At 37.9% G+C, this 27,840-nt stretch overlaps 2 protein-coding genes across 2 annotated transcripts in view; one reads left to right on the forward strand and one right to left on the reverse strand.

The window, feature by feature from the left end:
* Positions 1-18,154, reverse strand: part of LOC136873754 (CDK5RAP1-like protein) — a 70,604-nt gene extending 52,450 nt beyond the window's left edge. The window contains exons 1-3 of the mRNA XM_067146944.2: positions 17,633-18,154; positions 17,274-17,519; positions 12,213-12,423 (exon numbers count right to left, since the gene is read on the reverse strand). Coding sequence (XP_067003045.2) covers positions 12,213-12,423; positions 17,274-17,519; positions 17,633-17,960 — 785 coding nt within the window. The 5' untranslated portion in view covers positions 17,961-18,154. The remainder of the gene's footprint in view (positions 1-12,212; positions 12,424-17,273; positions 17,520-17,632) is intronic.
* Positions 18,155-18,434: 280 nt separating this feature from the next.
* Orc3 (origin recognition complex subunit 3) overlaps positions 18,435-27,840 on the forward strand; it is a 105,541-nt gene continuing 96,135 nt past the window's right edge. Inside the window, exons 1-2 of the mRNA XM_067146956.2 lie at positions 18,435-18,559; positions 18,644-18,784. Of these exons, the coding sequence (XP_067003057.2) occupies positions 18,533-18,559; positions 18,644-18,784 (168 nt within the window). The 5' untranslated portion in view covers positions 18,435-18,532. The remainder of the gene's footprint in view (positions 18,560-18,643; positions 18,785-27,840) is intronic.

Here is a 27,840-nt window from a genome sequence, read left to right on the forward strand (position 1 = left end):
GCCAGCTTTGAATTCGTTTAAAGACAGTGTTCTTGCATTAATTGTGCCAGCTTTGAATTTGTTTAAAGACTGTGTTCTTGCATTAATTGTGCCAGCTTTGAATTCGTTTAAAGACTGTGTTCTCGCCAGCTTGAATTCATTTAAAGACTGTGTTCTCACATAAATTGTGCCAGCTTTGAATTCGTTTAAAGACTGTGTTCTTGCATTAATTGTGTCAGCTTTGAATTCGTTTAAAGACTGTGTTCTCGCCAGCTTGAATTCATTTAAAGACTGTGTTCTCACATAAACTGTGCCAGCTTTGAATTCGTTTAAAGACAGTGTTCTTGCATTAATTGTGCCAGCTTTGAATTCGTTTAAAGACTGTGTTCTCGCCAGCTTGAATTCATTTAAAGACTGTGTTCTCCCATAAACGGTGCCAGCTTTGAATTCGTTTAAAAACTGTGTTCTCGCATTAATTGTGTCAGCTTTATTTCATTTAAAGACTGTGTTCTTGCATTAACTGTGCCAGCATTGATTTCGTTCAAAGACTGTGTGAAAGCAGCGGTAGTATTTCTAGCCAGCCTCAATTTCCTTTAAAGACTATGTCTATCCGTTGAACTGTGTTGCATTATGATCTTAAGTGCCAGTGTTAATCTGAAAATCACGACGTACGGGAATTTGGACTGTCATTTATTTCAACAAATGTATTATGCTGGTGGAGTACAGTGCAGAGACTGTACTCGATAAATTTAATTTTCTTTATGAAGTGCTCGATCACCGCACCTCGGAAGGTTCTAGATTGTTTCATTTGCGTATTATTCCAAATACGAACTGTGACTCTAACTTTATCCTTGCTACTGTGGGAACTATTTCGGCATGCTTCGCCATAGGGAAGTGTCACACCAATACCCCACGACGTCAAATGTGGAAGCTCCACATTTCCCCGTTCCTGCCCCTGGTTCAAGTCATCAACACTAATACAAACACCAACGACGGAAGACAACGCCGACGCCGACCGCAAGACGACGCAGCCGCCGCGGGACAACGTCCTCTTCACGCCCTCAGGGACAAATCTACAATTCAGCTATAAAAGGTGACATAATTATTTGCCTATTTATTGAATAAACTGAAGGATCCACTTAATCATGAATTTTCTTTCACTACCCTTCTCTCTTACTCTCTTAGCATGGGCCGTACACGCCTTGTCGTTCATCATGCTCTCCGATAAACTGAAGTACGGGCGTTCCTGTTACAATATGTACAGAATACTGCTCCTCCCTGAACACTCACCAGCAGGTTTGCTGGTAACTAGACTCCCAGCTCTGAGCCACTGTATCTCTCGAAGTCCCCTTCCTTACCTGAGTAATGTGTGAGGTGAGGGACATTATGTTCTTCTGCTGAATTTATGAAGTAATCAAAATACTCAAATGATTAAAACTGAACATCGTAATTACTATTTACCGTGACCAAATTGCTACACAATTCACAATGCTTAGAGAAGATGGTGGAAATAGGCTATAGACCCTCTCCCAAATTTCAAGTGCAGTACCGGTATATATGATATCTTCATTACGAATTTCCTATGCAATTTCAGACTGCATCACTGGTGCAATTCCTAAAATTGTAGAAATAGTGCTATAGACCCTCTCCCAAATTTCAAGTACAGTACCAGTATACAGGATGTTAGGGGTATACGTGCAGATATTAAGCTAGTCAGAAAAGAAAAATACATCCCACAATATATGCTATGTACTTTTTACCTTGTCCTATTAGTTTTCCCATAACTGAGCCAAATATTTCAGGACCTAATGTGTTTTGAACGGCCGTAGCAGGATATGCTGGTTACGTCATTCTGTCCACGCGTAGTGGAAGTACAGTAGCAGAGTATGGGGCTTGTTGAACCTGTTTCTTAACGCAGGCCAACGCATGTTGTTGTGCACTTCCCCTAATGGCTTGGCAACTAGGAGAGGATGACACACGTGCCAGGCCACTTGCTGTACTTGAAAACCGGTCTAGGGAACTCTGTGTGAAATGTTCACAGAATCCTTACAGTGACCTCGAAGATACGTACCAGCACATACATGCGAATCAAGTATTGTGTAGTTGTGTGTGATTTATAAGACGTCAATGGCATTACTCAGTGATCCAAGCTGACAAAATGAAAGGAAAGAGTTAATAAGTAAATGAAAAGTGAGCGCAATATTTCTGTGCTGTTATTGCGACAGTCTACGATGAATTTCTGACAATAGACAATGCGAGTTGTCTATGGTTATTCATAAACTTTTCAGGTCAATCCATTATTCGGGAGATAGTGGGTTCGAACCCCACTCTCGGGAGCCCAGAAGATGGTTTTCCGTGGTTTCCCATTTTCACACCAGGCAAATGCTCAGGCTGTACCTTAATTAAGGCCACGGCCGCTTCCTTCCCTGTCCTAGCCCTTTCCAGTCCCATCGTCGCCATAAGGCCTATCTGTGTAGGTGCGACGTAAAGCCAATAGCTGCTGCGATTTTTTATTAGCACCATCATAATAAAAAGTAATATAGTTGTGGCGGAATCTTCTTAGATACATTCGACATCTGTGGATTGTGTATAATTTGATAACTCATCTGTAATCATGAAAGCGACCGTCGGCCTGGCGTTCAGGTTAATAGGTACATGTCTCTAACGTGTAACCTTGTTTAAGTTTCTTAGATTTGTTGATGTGTATGTTTGATGTTTATACACAATACGAGATTACAGCTGACTCATCCCTACGAGCTTGACCTGGTTCTCGTCTTACGCATAGTAATCTGTAGGTAACTATTGCGACCGATGCTAACTCACGTGACATATATTTCATCTTGTTTCCTCTTAAACCACGCATATTTTACTATTTTCTTCCATGTATTTCAGCTTTTAATGACCTAATAATAATAATAATAATAATATTATAATAATAATAACGTTAAGTGCTTTATGTCTCACTAACTACTTCTATGGTTTTCTGAGACGCTGAGGTGCCCGAATTTAGTCCCGCACGAGTTCTTTCTATGTACGAGCAAATCTGCCGACACGAGGCTGATGTACAGTATTTGAGCACCTTCAAATACCACCGGACTGGGCCAGGTTCGAACCTGTGAAGTTGGAGTCAAAAGGCCTGCACCTCAACCGTCTGAGCCACCCAGCCCTGAAGGAGGCACGAAATGTAGGTACGTTTAATTTATTTAGTTGTGTAACATGTCCAATATTCCTTTGAAACTAAACGTTCGATGTGTTTCGATAATTCAATTCCGATACTACTCATTTGGGCATCCCATGACTGCTTTCATTGGCGTAAGGAACTGCCATTTTTCTTCTACCTTTATGCAATGCACAACGGGGATCTACCGTATTTCACGTCCCGGCGCGCCTATCCCAACCAATAATTATATCACACGCTCGTACAGGTCCCGCACCGATACAGGTTTTCAGGTCATTTCCATACTCACTAGACCACAGATATCCCAATCCCCTAAAGGACATAACAGCAAATGAACCAGTATTAACGCTGAGAATTCGGTACATCTCCAGGGTCCAAAACCGATGACCAGGGTTGTCTGAAGCCCCTAAGACAGAAACTAAATACTGACAACAACGAAACCAGTCTGGCGAGAATGTAATGTAACATGGCATACACTACTGTAGTAGCCACCTTCAGCTGTTATCGTAGCTCAGTTGCTCTTAAACATAAAACCAGTTTGACAAGTATGTTACGTAACATCTCATGCATTGCATAGGTAGCGTTCAGCTGTTACAGTAGTACATTTGCACGTAAACATAAACAGAAACCAGTTTGGCACGGATGGCGCGTGACTCGCCTTTTCTCAAAGGGAAGCTATTCATTCACAAGAACAAAAAAACATCGTATCTCTTTGCTCTCAAAAATAACTTCCGAGGATTACTAAAAGTTTGATATATAGTGGTTCGTCACATCGTTCTGTATTGCTAGAAGAAATATCTGCAGGTATACACCTAACATCCTGTATATGATATCTTCATTAGGAATTTCCTATGTGATTTCATACTGCGTCACTGGTGCAATTCCTAAAGTTGTTCCTTTAGCTTTCAGTACATGGAGATATTTTCTCAAATACTCTATCTAAGGGTCTACTACGATAGGTAGTCACCATATCAAAGAGTAGGCAGTGTCCAGTATTTGGGAGATAGTGGGTTCAAACCCCACTGTCGGGAGCCCTGAAGATGGTATTCCGTGGTTTCTCATTTTCACACCAGGCAAATGCTGCGGCTGTACCTTAATTAAGGCCATGGCTGTTTCCTTCCCATTCCTAGCCCATTGCTGTCCCTTCGTCGCCATAAGAGCTATCTGTGTCAGCGTGATGTAAAGCAACTTGCAAAAAAAAGTAGCCAAGCTGAAACAATGGACACCATGAGATCTCTAAAGTTACACAACACTGGATGTGGTAACCCTAGAGGAGAAACGGAAACGAATTGTTTGCCCTAGAGCAAGTATACTCCGGCTGAGAGAACCTGATCAGGAGTCACTGGTGTTCCCAGGGACAATGTCCAGGTTTGAATAAGGTTTTAGCTTAAAGGCCACAAATATCTAGTGAGTTACCTTATACTCGAACATTTCATTAAAGCTTGAAGAGATATGATTGCATGCATTTACAGTGACAGAATTTTGCTGACATTATTACTATCACATATATTTTTTACAATTGGCTTTATGTCGCACCGACACAGATAGGTCTCATGGTGACAAGGGGTAGAAAAATGCTAGGAGTGTGAAGCAATTGGCTCTGGCTTTAATTAAGTTACAGCCCCAGCACATGCCCGGTATGAAACTGGGAAACCATCTTCAGGACTGCCGACAATGAGGTTCGAACCCACTATCTTCCGAATGCAAGGTCACAGCTGTGCGCCCCTCACTTAATTCCACTCAAATGGAAGCTTATACGTCCTGTACATAAGGCTAGAGCTGTAACTGTTGCAATTTTAAAAACTATTAAAAAAACAGACACATGAAATCTCTTCTCACGACTGATGCATTAGATAACAAACATATGTCGAGAAGAGGCATTTAACAGACAACAGCTGTTTAACCCCCAAGTTCCTGCAATGAATCAGCAGACAGGTCATCTATCAATCTATCTATCCATCTATACTATTAATAAAAATGAGATAGTGACAGTTTGTTTGTTTGAGCAGAAATTTGGTAAGGATAAAGTTTGAAATCCCGAGTCATGCAGGGGATACTTTTGATTTTGATACGTTTCAGCGTTACAAGATATTGGAATCATTCCATATTGACAGTTTTCACTTTAAAAAGGAGAAAGATTTATTACATCCTCCTATTCAATACATGTATATAGATGGAATAATTCAATCAGACATGTTTTGGCTCATTTTAGAGTGGAAGCAGGACCTCTAAACTAAGAAGGTCACGGCCAAAAAAACATTCAATTAATAAATTTGGATTTTATTGACTATTTTCACTCCCGAGTCACACGCAACACTTGCTTCCTTGTAAATATGTTATAATACTTCTGTTGCCCTCTAGACTTTTCGAATATGTGACTTGGTTGAAGACCAACCATTCCTCAAGTTTTATTTTGTGATGTTCGTCCCCGTTTTAAGTGTGACTACTGTGCTTTCCAACTCAGAGGTCCTTAACCTCGCTACAACCTTACATTTTATCAACTTCATCATGTTGCTCATGTTTTTATATATTCTTTTTTCATTGTGTGTTTTTTACAAAATACTTTTAAATTTATTTATGTAGCTTTTAATATGTTCACTGAAGCTGGCTCTAAAATGAGCAGAAACATGTCTGACTGAATTATTCCATCTAAGATGGATATACATGTATTGAATAGGATGATGTAATAAATCTTTTTCCTTTTTAAAGTGAAAAAAATCAACATTTTGAACTAGTGGGGGATTTTACAGGGGTATGTCCCAAATTTTGGTACTTTTTGCCTGACATCAATTTTTTTTGCTATTTGTTTTACGTCGCACTGACACAGATAGGTCTTATGGTGACGATGGGAGAGGAAAAGCCTAGGAATGGGAAGGAAGCGGCCGTAGCCTTTATTAAGGTACAGCTCCAGCATTTGCCTGGTGTGAAAATGGAAAACCATGGAAAACCATCTTCAGGGCTGCCGACAGTGCAGTTCGAACCCACTATCTCCCGGATGCAGGCTTACAGCTGCGCGCTCCTAACCGCACGGCCAACTCACCCGGCCCTGACATCAATTAAAATAACGGGTAAACGGCTGGCCCTATCAAAAAATGAAGTACAATTTGTGGCCTTAAAACTAAATTTTCTACAAGAAATGTCATACACATTTTCTTTGTAACTCTTGACGGTTTTTGAGAAAACTCCAATTTTTTGTATTTATGGCTGTGGTTGCCTTCACTAATGAATGGGCTGCTCATTTCACGTGTAAGCAAGGGCCACGTGAAGCATGTTTGTCACCATTTGTGTAAAGTCGTCGTTTGTTCGTTAAAAGGCCAGCTGAAAAATGAGCGCGCCATTCTGCAGAAAGCATTTGGAGGCTACCAGTTGTATTGTTGAGAGCGCTAATTGTGCCTACACATATTTGAGATCTGCTGTGGGCTGGAATTTATTTATTCAGTCATTTTCATTATAATCGTCGCTGTATTGTAACGTGTTGGTGCGGTAGATAAATAAAGAAAAAACCTGGTAGTGTTCCCTTTCTAAAATTTATTATCTAATTACTAAAACTACACATATACACACACAGGATTGCTGAGCTCACGACATACACAGTACACACACTTACTTTGCGCTCTCTCTCTCTCTCTCTCTCTCTTAGTTCTCACTGTTAATTTACACTTCTACACACAATATCTGATCACTTACACTACAGACTCACTCATACTCGCTGGCGTTGTCACAGTCCTCCACAGTTTGCAGCCTGGGCATGACAGTCACGTAGCTCAGATTGAGGTTCGCTGTCCACACTTTGGTGGAACTCCGTTCGCAGCCTACACACGTCAGCACGCACTGTTCCCTTCCCGCTGCACCAGAACATCCAATGTCCTTCTACAGCAGCCAGCTCCAAGACGCTCACATGCGATGGCAGGCAAACAGGACGATCCTCAGTTCGATAGACAAACACTCCACAGACTGCCCCCCTCTACTCCGGCTATCCCCCGCTGGCAACTCCACTCGAACCGAGTCCACTCACTCGCTGATCTGTCCCAACTCCAACTCAAAACTGCCTTGGCAAGTCGCTCTTGACATATATACCTGCGGCCGGCCGACATAGAAATCTCTCGGTCTACGGAACTTGTAGTTTCTACCCACTGAGGCTACTGACCAATGAGAACTGGCCCTCTCCAGTCAGGTCGGCTGAGCAATGGGAAGTGCTGTCCTGGCACGTCAATGTCACCCATGGTGCCACAACTGATCATTCCCCACTTCATCTCTGCTTCACAAAACAGCAAACATACCACAGTATTATATTTATATCCCGTGTTTCTATCTTTTTAATATTGCGTACATAGGTTTAGGATTCATATTTAGTGAGTTTATAATTTATTTTTCATTTTGCATTATTAACCACTTCAATCCTTGCTCATAAATTAGTAGTAATAACTAGACCTTGGATATTTAGGTGCTAAAAATGTTATTTAAGGTGCCTAAAATAGGCTCTCAAACATGAAAATACAGGTTCTAAAAATATATTTTAGGCAGTTCCAATTAAAATACTTTTTTTAATTTGATAAATTGATAATAACTCTTTAGGGGGAAATATAAAACATACTTCACCCACCTCTTTTCTGCAAACATCACAGAAAATAATTTTACCATCGGATATGAAGTAACTTCTTTAACCACTGTTAAATTAAAGACGACTCGGAAAGCCTACATTTTCGGCATAATGAACAAAGACACAGTGAAATGTTCTCACAGAATTAAATGAAGAGTTTTGTTTCCAGCCGATCAATGGACACTGTTCCCGCCTTGTGACACACAGACTATGGGCATATTTACTACAGGAGCTTCTTTCTGACTTCTGGGAAGTGTGGTTTACACCTTCTTGCTTTTAAGATTTTTTTGAAAAGTATTTCAAGAATATACTGTTCAGGATACTGAAAACGAGTTGGCAAATATTTTAGTTTCTCAGAATAAATTAAAAAAGGTTAATCAATCTAGGGATAAAAACAGGAATTATAGGAATATAGGCAATTATAGGTTCTATCATCAGTTTAGATATTTTTAGGCACTATAACATCACCGTTTTTAACCTTATATGTACATGAAATGTGTATATACAACTTCATTTTAAGTTACCTGCTCAGGAACAAAATAGGTTTCTGCCTAAAATCTGAGGTCTAGTGATAACTAAGCACAGTAAATAAAAATGAAATGGCGTATGGCCTTTAGTGCCGGGAGTGTCCGAGGACAAGTTTGGTTCGTCAGGTATTTTAATTTGACTCCCGTGGGCGACTTGCACGTCGTGACGAGGATGAAATGATGATGAAGATGACACATACACCCAGCCCCTGTGCGAAATTAACCAATGATGGTTAAGATTCCTGACCCTGCCGGGAAACGAACGGGGGTGAGGAATGGTATTAGTAATGTATACTGGAAACAAATAAGTAAATACGGTCAGATGGTAGAAGGAATTGTAAATCTATTCAATAGGATTTTCAACGCAGCAAAGGTACCGAAGTCAGGTGATGCAGGTAATATTAGATTAGGAAATGAAGGAAGCAGATGAATATTGTTACTTGGGTAGTAAAATAACTAATGATGGCAGAAGTAAGGAGGACATAAAATGCAAGCTAGCACAAGCAAGGAAGGCCTTTCTTAAGAAAAGAAATTTGCTCAATTCGAACATTAATATAGGAACTAGAAGGACATTTTTGAAGATTTTTGTCTGGAGCATGGCATTGTATGGAAGTGAAACATGGACAATAACTAGCTCAGAAAGAAAGAGAATGGAAGCTTTCAAAATGTGGTGTTACAGAAAAATGCAGAAGGTGAGATGGATAGATCGAATCATGAATGAAGTGATACTGAATTGAATTGGTGAGAGGAGATAATTGTGGCTAAATTTGATGAGAAGAAGAGATGGAATGATAGGACACATCTTAAGACACCCAGGACTTGTTCAGTTAGTTTTTGAAGGAAGTGTAGGTGGTAAGAACGGTAGGGGTAGACCAAGGTATGAATATGAAAAGCAGATTAGAGCAGATTTAGGATGCAGCACTTATGAAGAAATGAAAAGGTTAGCATAGGATAGGGTGGCATGGACAGCTGCATCAAAACCAGTCTCTGGATGACTCAAAAAAAAACACACACACACAAAATGACAAAACTGAAACTTCCTCTAGTTGAGCTAAACATTCAAAAGACAAAGACTCAAATATTCATATGATTTGTATACTTCTCATTGCAGAAGACCTTCATAAGGTTGTTAACATTTATAATTGAAGCGATGCGCTGGAAAGGGATCTAACCAACATTTTTTTCTGAAAGTGAGGTTTTATCGGAATAAGGATCTGTATGGACGTGCCTGAATAGTGGCTTAGTCATTTGGAAGAATTCAGAACTAGATGCTTTGCTAGAGGGTGGAGAACTTCTGTCTCGCACGGAAAAGTGATCTAACTCCAGTCCAAGATGGCGTTTTTTGCAACTAACTCATAATAGACATTTTGGTAGTTAGACCCCTATTCGGTGCATTGCTTCAATTTAAAAAAATCCATTTTGCCTATTTTCACTACTTTAAGTTGGGCTGTAGATTTACTCACCATTCTGGGAGATTCAAAAGCACCTTGTTGTAGAGTTTATGCTTGGCTAAATGGAGTTTCAAGTCAAAGTGCACTTCTTTTTCAGATTTTTCTGGGAGATTCAGAAGGACACTGTAGCCTTCTTTACCAACCAATGACACAGCCAAGAGCATAGTAACAGTACATTTTTAATCAACCGTCATTACTTTTAGTCTGTGATTTTCTTTCAAGCAGAATGGTTAATTTAGTATTTGTTAAAATTACCTACTGTACAAAGTTCATTGAGAGAACAGTTTTATATTCAACTAGCATGTGTACCCATTCTTCCAATAGGAATTTGTATGGATTATGTTTCCTACATAAATTTATGCGATGTTACATGGCGCAATTCATAAGTCATTATTTTTCTCCCAAAGCACATGGCAGTAACGTGAAGTATGATGAAGCTGAACAAAGTCGAAACAGAATGAGGACGATTTCCGAGTTTATAGTATGGTCCAGTTCCCAGTCCGAAGTTGTGTGAAATTCTCCATGCTTCTCAGTTACATATTGTTGTTTCCCTTTGACTGCTAGTGTGGCAAGGTGACTGAAGACTCAAGAAACCCGCCGCTGATAATACCTTCCTTATTATATGCTCTATCGAAAAGAGTAAAGACTCTTCTGCTCTCCCTGTAAACCCACCTTGAAACGACATGCACCAAGTATCCCACAGGACTTAGACTAAACATCCAATCTTCGTAAGCAACTACAAGCTAGATCTGTTCAGACCAATCAGGAATTACTAAGAGATATCTCGTCAACATTTGGTATCATGACCGATAACTGTGTAAGCAACTAAGCCACTAGCAACAAAAGAGCATCAAGTTGCGGGAGTTTGCAGTGTGCTGCAGCTGTCTTGCCTGAAGTGTGTATTGTGTAGTTCTGTTGAAGGCACTCTTTATCTACAGAATAAACCTATGCTGAAGTATATTCTACAGTATTTTTGAATAAATGCCCCTAAAACAGGAACAGAACATGGCTAAACAGTCCTGATTGGTCGGGGAATTTATGGTTCTTCTCCTCCTTCCATCATTTTGTTCCAGTCTAGGTTTCTTCTTCTTTCATTCCTCTTAATTAAATTGATCCACCTTGTTCTAGCTCTCCGTCTCTTTCCCTTGAAATTCTTCTCAATCATCTGTTTTGGTATTCTTTTCTCATCCGCCCTCTTTATGTGAATAAACCACCTTGTACTTTATTATAATGTAAAACAAAAGCTAAAGGTTTCCACCTATTCAATACTATTTATTGTAACCTTAAAAAAAAAATTACATATATTTGATGAAACTAGTTTCAGTCTTGCTAAAGACCATCAGCAGTCAAAATCAATAAAAGTTAAGGCAGGACATGCATTATAGATAAACATTTGTGAAGCAAGCATGTGTTTTGAAATTCAGTGCAAGACAAGTAAAGATTTGGATGTTAAACACTCATCAAAACCACATGTCTTGTATAAGTTACATAATTTCTTTGTAAGACTGCAATAAATAGTATTGAATAGGTGGAAACCTTTAGCTTTTGTTTCACATAATATTGTTCTTCAATACGGAATAATATGAAATTTATTACTTTTATGAGAGAGAGAGAAAACAGAACGGAGAAAATATTTCACATTCCACCAATATATGACCACATGATTTGTCTGGCTACATAACCAGTATATTGAGAAATTCCACCTAGGAAAACAAGCCCTGTTCAACCAGACACATACATACAAAAGCATCCATAAACTTGAGATGCAAGATTTATTTCAGCTTTTAGAACACTGTGATCTTCATACTGACTTTTTATTTTGAGAATCAAAACTCAATGGAACTTTTATTATCTAGTAATTTGTTTCTATTACACAAATATTTTAAGAACATGAACATTTTTCTTTACTGTGTTCACATATGATGGACTGAGTCATCTTGACTCTGCAATTTAAGGATAAGTCATTGTTTTAAATGTTAACAAGAATATCAGTGTTTATTATTATGTAATATTTTTAGTCTGAAGATGTCTCACAAGGAAGAGACGATACATATCCCTATTCAAAATAAAATGGAATAATATTGTTCTGTATTGTAAAGGTGGAGTTACACAATTATTAAGACCTTGTATCTTAAGGTTGACAATACAGATTAATAATTATGAAATTTCTTTCTTGTAGTTCATCTCCCTATTCACATATGCTTCTTTTGTCTCTTTTACAATTTTGTCCACAACCATTAGAAACAAAAGAAGCAACAGCACACTCCCCTGTCTTATTCTAGTTTCATTTCTAAACCATACCGTCTTTCCAACTGGAGACTGTAAGCAGCTGTTGTACATTGTTTGCATCATTTCTACAGCTTATGTACCCTCCTTTTTTTTTTTTTTTTTTAACCTTGGGAATACTATCGTATGATGATGAAATTACATACATACAGTATATAAAAATACAACCTGAACTACAGCATCATACTTACACAAAAGCAGTGACCGAGTCTTGGTTTAGACGAACAGGCATGATGTCTGCATAAGTCTCGTCCAAAGACAGTATAACATTAACAGCAGTCTGGTTATTCTCAGTGAGGGCCAATAAACGAGGCAGATCCTTGTAACTATCAGGTCCAGCCACAAGATCCACAGCTTGCTCTTTCTCTACCAGCCGATGTTTGAGACGTTCTGCCATACAACCTAACAACAAAGCCTCTTTACATATCAGTTTATGAAAAAATGCAGTCAGCAAATATTACACTTCCAATCTAAGAAGATTATGTTCTTGACCATGATCTCAATGAGGGAGGAAAAAAAAAAAGTAAAGAAAGCCTTTACTGGATCACAGTCACGGTACGGCAGTCCTGAATATGGTTTTCTGTGGCTTCCCATTATCCCTCATGCATGGGGAACAACAGGATTACAGGCAGACACAACACCAGAAAACTAATTTCAAGCTCAGGAATCCCTTGGGATCACCATTTCATACATCCCATCATCATAAATCTCTGAGGGAGATATTTGTGTACCACTGTGTACCAGGCTGTATCACAACATGAGGTACGCTATATTCATTCTACTCTTTCAATCATGTCCTGTAACAGGCCAGGGAGTCCAGCTCCATAGCTAAATGGTTAGCATGCTGGCCTACGGTCCATTGAGTTCTGGGTTTGATCCCCTGACAGGGATGGAAGATTTTAACCTTCATTGGTTAATTCTTTTGAATTGAGGACTGGGTGTGTGTGCCATATTCAGCATTAGATATCATTCCTAGAAGGGCCTCCCCCTCCTCACAGAAGTGTAGGTCACTCAAGGGTGTTAACCTGAAAGACATGCACCACGCCTCTATGGAGGTCATACATCATTACTATTATTACAGGCCAGAGACATCAAGATCTATACAGATAAAAGTACATGAAATTATAATGACTGCCTAGTAGGTTGGCTGCGTGGTTGAACTCCACCATCGGCACCCAGAATATGGTTTCCTGCAGTCTCCAATATCTTCCTTTTTTTCTTTTTCTAATGGTTTAACGTTGTACCAACTCAGCCTTTTTTCACCACGATGGGATAGGAAAGTGAAGTGAAGGAAGTGATCATGGCTTTAATTAAGGTGTGGAAGAGGGATAATGGGAAGCCACAGAAAACCATGTTTAGGATTGCTGATAGTTGGATTCGAACCCACCATCTCCCAAATGCAAGCTAGCAGCTACAAAGCCCGAACTGAATTTCCCATTTTCACTTCAGGCAAATCCTGGGGCTGTACCTTAATTAATGCCATAGCCGCTTCTTTTACAGACCACGTCCTTTCCTATCCCATCGTAGCCAAAACCTACTGAGTTAGTGCAATGTTCAGCCGTTAGCAAAAATAAATAAATATATATACATATTATGACTCTAAACTTATCTTATTACAGCATCCATTGATATCCCTGAAGGGGACCTCAAAATGAAAAGTTGGGTTTTTTAGTTGGTAAACACATAATAAAATTAAAGAGTATTTGGGAGTAATCAAATTTAACAACATAAATTCACTCATTAAGCAGAAATAAACATAAAATTATGAAGGCAACTTTTAAAATTTGAACAGAGATAAAAACTAAAATGAAAAACAAAAAGTGCGGGAGATAAAATGAAAGATCCAATTAAATGATAAGCTCCACAAAGAGAAAGATATACCTATTTTCTCGCATATAACTCGCACTTTTTGACAAAATATCATTTTCAGTGTGTGATAAATGTGGGGATTTGTGTGCAAAAGATCGTATTCCTAAAAAAAGTAAAATTTGCATTAGACTGTTGAAACAAGACAACTGGCATACTTACCCCATTCATTGTCACTGCCTTCAGTCTCCGAGCTATTCTCATGTGCATCACTCTGGTCACCATCCCATACTGCATCATCCTGACTTCTGTCCAACGCATTTGCGATGCCCGTCTTCAAGAAACTCTTCACAATAATGTCTTTCAACACCATAATCCATGCCCGCATAACCTGATCACACACGAGTTCAACTGACGGCCTCTTTATTTTGTCTGCTGGCGTCAGCTCATGCTCCCCTCCTGCCATCCATTCGGCGTACAATTTACATATGTTGTCCTTGAAGGGCTTGTTGATGGAAACATCTACGGGGTGTACACAATATGTGAGTCCATCAGGAATTACAAGATCAGTTTTCATTTCCTGAAGATATCTCTTTGTGTCTTCCACCAAGTGTCCCCAGAAACTGTCCCACATTAGCATTATTGGGCGTTGAAGCAATGCCTCTGGCAGTGCTTTCCAGTCCTGGACAAGAGCTGTATCCATCCATCCTTTCTCTTGAACCCATATAGGAAAACTTCACGTTAGGCACTGTTTTTCTTTTGAAAGTAACGTACGGTGGCAATATTCTTCCATCTGCGGTTACTGCTAGCATGACCATGCAATGCTGTTTTTTTGCGCCCAGTTTTACATACATGCATGCTAGATTCCCCCTTCTTGTTGACGGTGGTGTTGCATGGCACATCGAAGTTTATCGGGGTTTGATCTGCATTCCCAATTTGAGATAAGAGTTAATGGTATTTCTTCTGAAATGCTATCTCCTGGCAATGAAAATCTATGATTTTGGCGCTGAAATCACTCGGCATTCTCTAGCAGAGAGATGTTCACCCTTGCAGACACAATCCCTTTCATGTCATGAATCTACGGATCCAACCCTGGCTCACTTTCATATCCGAACAGCTGATTCCTCCTTTAATCGCTAGTTTGCGCATTTTGAAATGTAGCATCTCGAGCGAGATACTAAAGTCATCATTTTGCAACTCTGTAACGTAATGAAGCAACTTGTCTTCCAGCTCAGGAAACTTTCCAGTTTTCGGCCCTCTGAATGCCTTACGTGTTCAGTTGGTGGTTTCTATCGCAACTTTCTATTTATGCCAGTAGCAAACATTAAACTCAGTCACACTGAATTCTCGAATGGCAGCTCTGTTATTATGTTCTTCAGCATATTTTATCACTTTGAGTTTAAACGCAGTAGTATAACTCCCACGTTTCATCATAACTTAAGGACCAACCTACGCAAGAAAACTTAACAGAGAAACAACAATGAAACATGAAGACAGAATACTGGTACTTATCAACAATACAACAGATGGACGATACCTAATACCATGATCACTTGACTACATGGACAGGGAAACACTCCCAGTTCACGTAATCAGCTCTGCTGGACAGGTAGCGATAAGCATATTGACAAAGACGGAAGAGTGGGAGGGATGGCCGAGTGTGACTGACTGACTGACTAGGAATGAGGCCTTGAGGTGGGGGTTTGCGAGTTAGGTATTTTTGTTACAACAGCTAGCCTCAACCGTTCTGCAGGTGGAAAGAAATGCAGCTTCTTCTTGTACTGTCATGTACGAAGTACCGTGACAGCAACTGGTACAGCCCCGATATTTAATGTAGGCACGTCCATGGAATACCCAAACTTTATTTATGCCTTTATGACGTCAGAAATTAATGAGAGTTATGTGCGGGGATTTTTTTCCTGCAATTTCAAATGTTAAAAATGGGGTGCGATATATATACGGTCAAATAGAGAATATTTAAGATAAACTTAAATACTGTACAGTTTACAATTTACAATTTATTATATTAGTACATGTTTCGTCCCCTAAGGGACATCATCAGCTATTATAAGTTAACATTAATATATCAGAATACCAAATAGATATTATTAAAATTGGCAAGGCACATTAAAAAACACTGATTTATGGTACGACATTTAAAATACAATCTTAGCAAATTTTATTAAAATTATAAGTCATAAACAGAAGTAACGAGAGATGGAAGATTAAATGAATAAACATAATCGTGTTCTTCCATCTCTCGTTACTTACACTCGGTTTTTTATTTTTAATTTCAGACAAAATAATATTCATTACTACAAAAGAGCTTTATCACTGTGGCCTCAAGTTGACTTTAAATTCTGAAGCATTCAATGTATATATTAACTTATTTAAGAAATGCATATCAAAGACCTAACAATCTTTCATCAAAAAACACTTTAAATCAAGAGTGCTATTCACAACAGTGATCATTTAAGAATTTATAAAGCAATAACTGTTATTCCCAAGAACATTATCAAGAGTTAATGGACAATTCAACTGTTTATGACTTATAATTTTAACAAAATTTGCTAAGATTGTATTTTAAATGTCGTTCCATACATCAATGTTTTTTAATGTGCCTTGCCAATTTTAATAATATCTATTTGGTATTCTGATATGTTAATGTTAACTTATAATAGCTGATGATGTCCCTTAGGGGACGAAACATGTACTAGTATATTAAATTATAAATTGTATTTAATAGGCGGACCACTTGTTTACAATATTTAAGTTTATTTTAAATATTCCCTATTTGATATATAGTCAATACGAGATTATTAGAAATGAAACTGTTAAAGCTCGTTACATGTAATATACGTGGTGGCGAGTTATAGCCTATGCGAGCAAATATGGTAAACCAGTATTAAAATACAAAGATAGCAACATATGATAAACACAATGACAGCTCAGTGCGGAAAGATGGTGCAATGGAAAGAGGAGGCAAGGACAACATGAAAATACGAAAGGATGTGGACAATCACAGCATCTTCATAAAACGTCATCTTCACATAGGTAGACTCTCTCCTCACCAAACCCAGTTATACATTCATTCTTTCTCAATAATTTGCTATTTTCTCAGTCTCATCAGGAGAGAATATATCAACACTCACTGAGAGGTCATTCTTGACAGATCTCCCATCTTGATGCGGGAAGTGTGGGATACGATGAAAGCTGGATAAACATAGGAAAGGGGAAGAGGCATAAGATAATGACTAATGCATGCAGTAAAAGACTAGGTACACAGGACAAACACACAAAGAGAAAAGGATCATGAGTAAATGTAATGTAATAATAATCATTAGCAACTCATAACTTATATCAACAGGAATATGAAAAGGAACACATAACAGAAACAACACATATGGCAACGTATTAATGAAAAGATAAATATAATGTAGATCTACCTAATATTCCAATCTTCATTTGTGGCTTATCTTTTCTCTTGGCTCTTGCCTTTTTAAGGCCTTTAAGGTTCTCAATTTTATTCCACACTTTACTCTCAGCACCTTCACGAATAGCACAGGTCACCACAAGAACAACATCAGCTTCACTTATTGATTCTGTCTTCTGAAAGCCAGCATTCTTCAAAATTGACCATATAATTTCAGTATCGCTGACATTCATTTGACAACCATACACATCAAAGTACACTGAAACAGTTTTAAATAATAGTAATTATGCTTTACCCTAAAATTGTTCTGACAAGTTATAGGATTACAAATAAATAAAAGAGAAGTGCATGTCTATTATTAAATTAACTAACCTTTTCGGTTATTCCCATTAGTATAATGTTTAATGTAAGGTACATCTTCACAATGTAAGTTTTCCGGCAGTAGACTAGATCCAATTAAAAAGTCTTTTAAGCCAGGGCCATCCTTGAAATTTACAGTAGGTTTCAGAGGTGATTTGTGATCGCTATAACCTCTCTTGTTCACATCACTTGCTAAATGTATGCTATCACCCCTTAACACCGGGGATAAAATTGAAAACAATGTTTTGCTATGAAGATACTTGTTGTTAAACAACGGGAAATTAGCTAGTGTTGTAAAATCACGATAAAGATAACTAGAGACAATTTTAGGGCAGAACATCTTCAATCGAATGTATACCAAAGTCTTCAAATTCGAGCGAAGGATGTAAATAAGAATTCACACAGGTATAAATTTTACTCTGTAGTCACTACACTCCGTCGATAAATAAGTCGTATTGATGAAATAACACAAACCACTACTCATGTTGTCTGCATTGTACTGGTACTGAAGAACCAATGTTATAAAAATATCATAGCACGTGTTTCTGGAAAGAACAACAAACCGTGATAAGGAAAGCCAACATTCGAAATTAAATGCCATGTTTATAAAGCCGGCAGTCATATTCGTATAAGTATAATATTTAACAAGATAGTTCGTTTCGTATATACCTACTCTGTAATATCCCTATCTTTCAAATAATATCTGATGCAAAGGAATGAATAGTCCTTTGCAGAATTAATATTATGATGCAATATGCGGTGTGAGTTTGTTTCCATGATATTGGACAAGCTGTAAGGTTTCGCGCGAATTTCAGGAAAGTGACAGCGGTTGCCTTCAAGCTGAAGACGATAGAAACTGCAGTTTTGCTTTCTCTTACATGATCCTTGAATTTTGCAGTTAAGACCGTTGTTATGGACGATACATTGTCCTTATCGAAGGTAAGCAGGTAATTTCGATGCTCGTCAGCTTGACTTGTATGTACCTAATTTCCTAAACTACTTTCATGTCTTCATGTCTTTCAGGGATGTTTCGTGTTCAATAATAAGCCAGGTGCTAAACCGAAGAAATCGAAGAAAGCACAAAGAACGAGAAGAATATTATGCAATGATCCGTGGTATTTATCATTCAAAGATACGTGGAATACAATTGAAAAGAGATTAAAGGTATGTTAAAGTGCTTTGATATCTTAGTCCCATCTCTCACTTCCCACATTAATGGGCAATGTTATGATAACTTTGCTAAATGCTATACTTGCATGCAGTCTAAATAGACGATATAACAGCCTACTTCATGAAGATCAATTACTCAACAAACCCATATCCATTTCAAGAAGAAAAATAAGATCAGTTACTGTTATTAGGTATGTTATTGCTTCCTTTATTAAGAGTTATACCCAAGATGTACTTTCCAGGTCTCTCAGATGTATAGGTAATAAAGATATAAAGCGACTAGAAGTCAAGGGGTATAACTACAACTTTCAAGAAAGACATTTAACCCTGCAGTACTAAAATGACAAATTCTAGCATGAGTGCTAACATCGGTCTGTGAGTGCGAAGTTATAAACATGCATATTTCTTTTGTTTGCAATGCCTGCAAGTAAATCTATACTAATATTATAAAGAGGAAAAATTTGTATATTTGTTTGTAATGGATACACTCAAAAACTACTGAACCGATTTAAAAAATTACTTCACCTATATAAAGCTACATTGCCAGTGAGTAACATGGGCTTTATTTTATTTTCAAAACAAAAAAATAAAAAAAAATAAAAAAATAATAGGCTAATATAGGCAAAATATCAAATTTGTCGTACAAGAACGAGACAAAGCTCAATTTAATCTCCTTGATGCAAGGAACAAAATTCGGTAAGCCCTACAGGTCAGAAAAACATGTTTTAAGGTCTTAAAATAAACCATTATTGAGATATTGGCACCACACTACCCCTGCTGTAGGAATCGGATAAGAAAATGAACTGCCGTAACCATGGCAACGTCAGATCTAGGATTCTACAGTAGCGAGATTATGCACAATATATCACAAAAACCTAACATGTTACAGATGTTAAAACTGGTACTTGGAATCTCCTTTAAAAATAAATGAACACACATTTTTGGAAAGTCCACTTAAGGGGGTGAAATAATAAAAATAGTGGGTGAATTTTCAAAATGAGTATCTTCTTCTTCTACTGCTTTTCCCATACCTGTGGTATTGCGCGTGCGAACTGTGTCGCAAATGCGGATTTGACCCTGTTTTATGGCTGGATGCCCTTCCTGATGCTGACCCTTTGTGTAGGAATGTAATTACAATTCCATGTTCCTGTTGTGGTTGGTAAAGTGGTGTGTTGAGTGATATGAAGAGGAGAGTCTTGGGACAAACATGAACAATCTGTCCCCGAGCCAGAAGAATTAATCACACATGATTTAAGTCCCCGACTCAGCCCGGAATCGAACCTGTAACCCTGTAAACCGAAGGCCTCAACGTTGACCACTCAGCTAAGGAGTGAGGCGGTTTTTAAAATGAATATATCTACAGTATATCACATAAACTTAACATGTTACAGACGTGGAAATTGGTATTTGTAATCTCCTTTAAAAATAAAGAAAGGCGTACTTTTTGTTTTCGGAAAATCAACTTAAGCTGGAGATCGAAAATAAGTGAAGAAGGGGTTGAATTCTCTTTATGAGGATACTTATATCTCAAAAATTAAGATGTTACAGACATGAAAATTGGTATTTGGAATCTCCTTTAGAAATAAAGAAACCCTTTTATTTTGACTTAAAAGAGGACTGTTTCTCACATGTAGAGTTCCATGTCGCATGTTCCAGATTTAGGTCTGCTGGTAGCTTGGTCATCTTAGCCCCAAAAGGCAATGCCAAAATGTGGTTTACAAGGAGGTTCGGGGGTAAAGGAAATGCATTTTTTTGGTGACATTTTACACTTTAGGGATTTTTACATAATGTCTTAGTGCAGTACCAAGGAACAATTAATTTTTATCAACTTAAGAAATCCTCGCGAGCAAAGCCGTGGGTAACAGCTAGTCATTTATTAAAGAGAAACTACACTACCGGTACAAAAAATGATTACTAAGCCTTGCATTGTTACTGTTAACAATAAAGAGGAAGAAAGAAATAAATTCACCATTGTCAGGAGACACACACATGGAAATAAACACTCCTAATGATTAACTAGAAAACTTGGATAGTGACATTTCTTACAAAGAACAATTCACAGTCACAGTCGATCACTATGTTCATTCCTTCTTTTCAGAACAAGTTGGACAAACAACCACAATGTGCTCCAAGCACATGAACTTCCCACACAAATAGCACTTATATTTTATTCTACCATTTATCTTTGAGTCACAGTATGCACCCTGACCATGTGCTTTTTTTCTTCCTGTGTAGGCACTGGCATGTTCTCAGCTGGAATGTTACAGATCTCTTGAATTGTCATTCAGTCTTAGAACTTGCTTGACTGTGGATCTTCTTTTTAGATGATTTCCAATTAAATCGAATGCCAGTGTTTCTAAGAAAATTCTTTGCATCATATTAGCTTTAGGATTGTTGCTGTTCATTATCACAAAAGCATTTATAGCAGCAATGTTCATCAAACTGTGAAAGATTACCATAGGCCACTGGCAAGTTTTTCTGGCACAGTTATACCCTGCACTAACCTTATCAACCACATCAACACCCCCCTTTCGCATCATTATACAACATGATCATTTCAGTATTGTCAGTATTGGGGTCAATTTTGTCATCACAATGCATTGTGGATAAAAGCAGAAAATTTTTGTCTTTTCTGGGAATGTATAATACTAGGGTGGAATTCTCCTGGAACCCAAACGTGCTGGAGCCGACGGGTCTTTTTTTGCCTTCCAGAAATTCACGAGGTAACTGCCTTTTGTTTTTTCTTATAGTGCCAAGTAAAGTCAATTTATGGTTTTTCAACAAACTTTCAGATAATTCCTACCTGTATTCGTAATAGGTTCCACTAATCTTTCAACTACTGCTTTCGTGCTGTTATCAACAGAATATGGGCCATCAGGCTGGTTACCAACATATAGGCCTACCTCAAGGTGTGACGTGTAAAACATTTTAGCACATACTAATGCATAGGTTTTAATCCCATATTTATTGGGTTTGCTTCGGATGTACTGGCAGAAGCCACATATTCCCCTGAAAGCCTCAAGTTTTTCATCAACAGCCGTATATTCAGATGGGGTGTAGTTGGCTTGACAATTTGCCACTAAAACATCAAATACATCCCGAATTGCAGCCAACTTATCTTTTTCTTATTGCTGCAATCTCGTTTCTTTGTTGTCAAATCTAATATACCTCAGCAGAAACCTAAACCTCTCCAGTGACATAGTGAGCCAAAACATCTCAATTGATGTATCGTTAGTTTTCCATAAGTCCGTTGTGTTCAAATGGTTTGTCTTACTTACACCAGAAAGGTACAAGAGACCTAACAAAGCCTTTCCACTAAGTTAGTAGGCCTTGCAGTTCAATATTCTTGGTCATTAGGATCACTGGTTATAGATATTTTGTACATTCAACCAGAATGTTTATAATTCTAGCATCAAAAAAGCAGTTCCATATATCTACAATAGATGTCAAATTTCTTGCCGGTCCTTTCACCCGAGGCAAATGAGTTATGAGATTTACTGAGAGAGTTCTCACATTTTGAGGAGGAATATTCATTTTCCATTTCGTGAAACCGTCTTTTCCAATGAAGTGCGGAACATTCCGTTGTCGTTTTTGTTGTGCAGAAGTCCCATTATCAATATCTTGCTCTTCCTGTATCTTCTCCACGTACTGTTCTGACTCTGAATCTTCTTCACGGCATTCAAAGTGATCTTCTTCCACAAAATCTTCAAAATCTTCTGCAGCCGCATCATTCTCTTCAGATTCCAATAGTAATTTCAGCACGTACTCTTGTTCACGTTCGTAATTCATATCTTTTCCTTTCCAGCAGAAAGTAGCACGAGTACTAACTTCGGTTTGAGAGACTAAAATAAAGGAAATCTTGCTAAGAACTTGAGCCAGGCACTTAACATTCACGCAACAATAAGTAAACTGACCGATTTGAAGGTACCAATAAGCAAAACGTGAGCGAAGCATGCGCACTAAAGTTATACGAGACCGGATGTTAGTAATGGAGGGTTAATAATGTGGCCGACATGCACGGACGGGCGGGGGGCAGTTTTTTTTGAGACCTCATTAAATTAGGCATCATTAAAAAATCAACGAATAACATACAATTCAACCAGATGTAACATATTAACAAACTGGCATATACACATTGTACCTGCTAGAGTAACAGATAATCTGCAATACATATCTGAGTGGAGGTTGAAGGATCTTTTTTTTTTTTTAAATTGAGTACTGTAGTTGCCCCCTAAGCAGCCTGTAGTTCCTGTTTAGTAAAAGCACACTGGTGACATGCTTCTTATTTCGAAATCATGTGCATCCTCTGCTCTAACAGAACACTTAAGAGTTGTGTGTTCATGTAGCGCAGAATTCAGCCTTATTCTTCCTCATCAAACTTTAAACTCTTTTCATTGGAGAATATTTATGGGGTACTAGAAGAATAGCTATTTACGGATATCACCTCACAATTACGGAATTACGGTCAAAGGGGAAATTATTACGGAAAAGCTGTCATTATCACGAAAAAAAGAAAAGAAGGAAAAATGTTCAATCCTTTCGAGCCTTTCTCCTAAATCGTCATCGTTTCAGTGCTTGTGAGTTGGCAATGACACTTATAAAATTCATTGTGAATGAGGGAGCTCAGGCGCTGCTCTTTTCCATTATAAATCCTTCAGTAATGTTGTAATTTGCTGTGTTAAGTATGCATGACAGGTGACAGAAAGATTGAGAAAGAAGCAAGGCCTATATTAAGCACATCTGCACTGGAATCGCTTATGGTTCAGAAAATGAAAATGTCATCACAGTGGGAAGGATGCTTCAAGAAAAACTACACTGAAAAGCAGCTGCTGCGTGAGAAACAAGCTACAAGGAATGTTTTATCACAGAACTAACAGGTTGTGTGCAAATGATATTATGTAATATGGTATACATTCAAATAGATTGCTAGAAGGAAGGGGAAAAGAGGTGTCATTACTGAGAAGGAAGAAGCATGTTTTGGGCTTGACTCAACATTTTTTTCGGGGGTGGAGGGCGATTACTGATAATCCACTTCAAATGTTGGCGCCTCTGGCTATTTATTTATTCAGAGAAGGGTACTTCCTTATTCCTGAAGTATCAACCTAACTCTTTCAGTATCAACCAAATTCTTTCAGCTCTTTAATCCTTGTCAAAAGGGAATCCATCAAATTGGAAATGATGTAAACTGTTTCCAAAGATTCAATTTCATCTGATAACATAATTTTAGAAGCTGGCCAATCATGAATTCTGTAGATAAAAAGCTCTTGGATTTCCTCTGGAAAACATCAGCAACTTCAGCATGCTTGAGAAACTTATCCCTTACTAGCATTTGTACCCATTCTTCACACGGGAATTTGCAGTGGATTAAGTTTCCTTCAGGAATTCATGCTAAGTAACATGGCTCTATTCACATGTTTAATGCGACATGTTAAAATTATATTTTCCTACTACAGCGCATGACAGTAAGGTAAGATATAATGAAGCTGAACTAAGTCAAGAGAGAGTGAGGACGATTTCTGAATTTATTGTACGGTACAGTTCCTGGTCCGAAGTTGTGTGAAATTCTCCATGGTTCTCAGATTGCATATTGTATCTCTGACCACTGGCGTGGTGCTCTGATGGCGATACCACCATTAATATCTGCCCTATCGAAAGGAGTAAAGTGGCTCTTTAGTATTTCCCATTATCCACCTTGAAGTGACATGCATAACATGTCCCACGGGACTTAGACTGAAAATCTAATTTTTCATAACCTGCGTTTATCCGTCGTACGATAAATACATACATGGCATAACGGAATGGATATAACATATTCTCAAATGTTTGTTATATACCTACAGTCTTTTGATAGACCTAATGTTAACGAAAATATCTGAGAATGATCTATATATATATTTAAAAAAATAAGAGTTTTGTCTGTACATTGCTTAGAATTTGAAAAGAATGGTATTTCTGTATCGGTCATGTCCACAGTAACAACTTGCATTTTTTTTTACTTTTCCATAAGGTCTGTCTGTATGTACGTATGTACACACATCACCAGAAAACGGCTAAAGAGAATTTAATGAAAATCGTTATGTGAAGTCGGAGGATGATCCACTACAATCTAGGCTATAAATCATTCTATTCACGCTGAGTGAAATGGTAGTTTAGGGGAAGGCCTGAAATTTAATTCTCAAATATTTATATTATTAGTGGTCCTATCGATAAATACTACATAACTAAAGTTATATATAATTAAATTTCCGATCATTTCTGTCTTATACATTTTTACCATACTTGCTATGATAACACAGATATTCATGAATTTGGATTTTTGTTGCTAAGTCCACATCAACGCCGAGCTACGAGAAAATGGGTTAACAGAATTTAATGAAAATTGGTATATAGAGTCGGGGAATAAGAACTACAGTCTAAGCTATAAACAATTTTATTCATCCCGGATGAAATTTTTGTTTAAGGGAAGGCGCCTAAAATTTTAATTTTTAAGTGCCTTTGTTATTGGTCCTATCGAAAAGGACTACATAACAAAAGTTATAGAGAATACAATTTCCGATCGTTTATGTTAGACTCAGCCACATCAAATACTATATTTTTTAACTGTATTGTTCTACCCTGTGAAGCCTTGGTTTTGATATTCTGTTTTCCAAGAGTGATATATATTGTTCAAGATCCATTTCAGTGTCAGACATGGATTATTTTTAAAAAACAATGTGTGACAATTAGTTTTAGATGAACGTTTTAATTTTTCAAAGTGATTTTAGTAGGCTATATGTTCTATTTTATTTAATATTTTTTGTGCTGTAATCATTATGCAACCACAGTATCAACACCTGTAAGTGTTCATCAATACATTTTATGTAAATTGTTAAGACTCCTCAGACCAGTGTGTGTTTTAAGATTGAACGAGGCTGATGATGCCCAATAAATAGTGGGCGAAACATGTACCTTTAATATTCTGGTAATTTCTATGTGTATTTGACCACACAATAGTGGAATAAATTGTATTGAATAGGTGGTATTAAAATTACTCCTTGTGTAAACTTTACGATTAGCTATTTTTCAATACGGAATAATGACGAGAATAATGGTTTGTCATTGGGTACTCCCAGGAAACAAGATTAGTAAAAAGGCATAGTTTTTGCCCTGGGACTCTCCACTATTCGAACACCCCCTCCCTGCGGAAAAAAAACGAAGAGTGTTCACGGATCATGGCTCTCTGCAGCTTGGCCATTCCAGCTCTGAAACTTTGGACTATTCGGCAGCGTAGTACTGATACCAATATAATTGGTCCGTTATTGGACATTATACATTTTCCAGCTAACTCATTCATGGTTAATGGACCAATATATTGGTAGTATAAATTTACTCATTTGGGACAAATATTTCAGGTTCCCTATGGGAACCAACACCTATATCATCAGCATAGTACTGTTCGGTAAAAGTGAGAAAATGTGTGGTTTGTCATTTCATCGAGTATTTCGTATTGAAGCATTGCTTTTAATCGCGCCATTCCTACTGATGTCATTGTAATGACCTGTGTTCATTTCAGTTTGGAAAACCACTAAGACAGTTTTTCTGAGGATGTAAACAGGCAGGTGGTGAGTGAGTGTCTGCCATGATAATGAAAACTCCCCAACCTGATTGTGACTGATGGTAGGCAAGTGGACCTACTATTACAATGAAAATTCTCTAACCCAGTCTTCAAATAAGAAAAGACATTTGGTGACTTCCCCGTCGCGTTTCTAGGGTAACGTTAAGAGCTCTGCAATTTAGGTAATACAATCTTGCTCACAATGTGTACACTACCTAACCTAGAATTCTGTATACAATGTAGAATTCCGTAGCGAAGCACGGGTACATGAGCTAGTCTTCCTATAAAGACCAACTCCGAGTGATTGCCATGATATCATATGCACTGAGTGAGCAGATTCAAATAAATAATTCGGTTGAAATAAGTCCAGCAGTTTTCCACTTTTAGGAATCATATACAAACAGATAGATAGACGGGCAGGCAGGCAAACACCAAAAGGAAAAGTTCTGCCTCGTGTTTCCTCGGTGTTCACTTTCATTAAGTGGGGTTAATTTTCAAACTGAGAGAAATATTATGCATCCTGTTATTTTCTCCTGTTATGTATATTGAAACCTGCTCCTGAATGAGTTGACTCTAAATACAAAGTTTAGTTCAGATCTATGCAGCCGTTTCTCTGTGATGGTGGAATGAACAAACAAACAGACACAAAATCTAAAACCCACTGATACGGTCTTGAGTTGACCTAAAAAGGATAAATGTATCAAAATAAGGCTAAATAAATGTAATTACAGACAGCGGACACCCTACAATTTTATTGATAAAATTGGCCATTTGTTGACAGTGTAGTCACATGTTTTTGTATAGAACAGTCTGACATCGGAAGAAAACTTTTTGAGGTATAGTTTCCTCTAGAGAAACTGCCCTGTATAAGCCCTTGTGCTTGCCCCAATGACTCACTGTCACTTTTTTGTAACATAGCAGAACTGAATTTCACATCAAGCAAATTACTATGGAATTTGGGGAACCGAGGGTGCTCTCACAAAGCGAGCAATAAGGTCACTGAAAAAAAATGATTTAACTTTAAATGAAGTTTATGAATAAGTGGTGTCTCTTGTTGGAAGAATACCGTTTAAGGAGTTGAAAAGTGGAAGAACAGAGCTGAGAAACAAAAGGTAAAGCTTAGTAGATGGATTTTCAAACTGTTCTTTAACTTTCAGAAATTTTAAGTTGGCCGTGTCAGAATCTGATTAGCAGAAGAGCATTTTTAAATGGTTCTGCTGTTCTAAGACCCTTGATACACACTCAGTCAATCAGTCATCACTGATCTGCATTTAGGGCTGTTGCCCATGACAGTGTGTGAAAATGTTGGGATTTTCTTGTTCTTTGGTGTTTTCATGTTTGTCCTTGTCTTGCATTGCTGTTCCTCCCTCTGTCTGCATTGTGTTTATTCTGTTTCATATTTCTACTTTTCTGTAAGACATGATTTGTCACTTGTTAGTTCCTTTTCATTTCTTTT

The sequence above is a fragment of the Anabrus simplex genome, chromosome 1 (genome assembly GCF_040414725.1).
Source record: "Anabrus simplex isolate iqAnaSimp1 chromosome 1, ASM4041472v1, whole genome shotgun sequence".
NCBI classification, from domain to species: domain Eukaryota; kingdom Metazoa; phylum Arthropoda; class Insecta; order Orthoptera; family Tettigoniidae; genus Anabrus; species Anabrus simplex.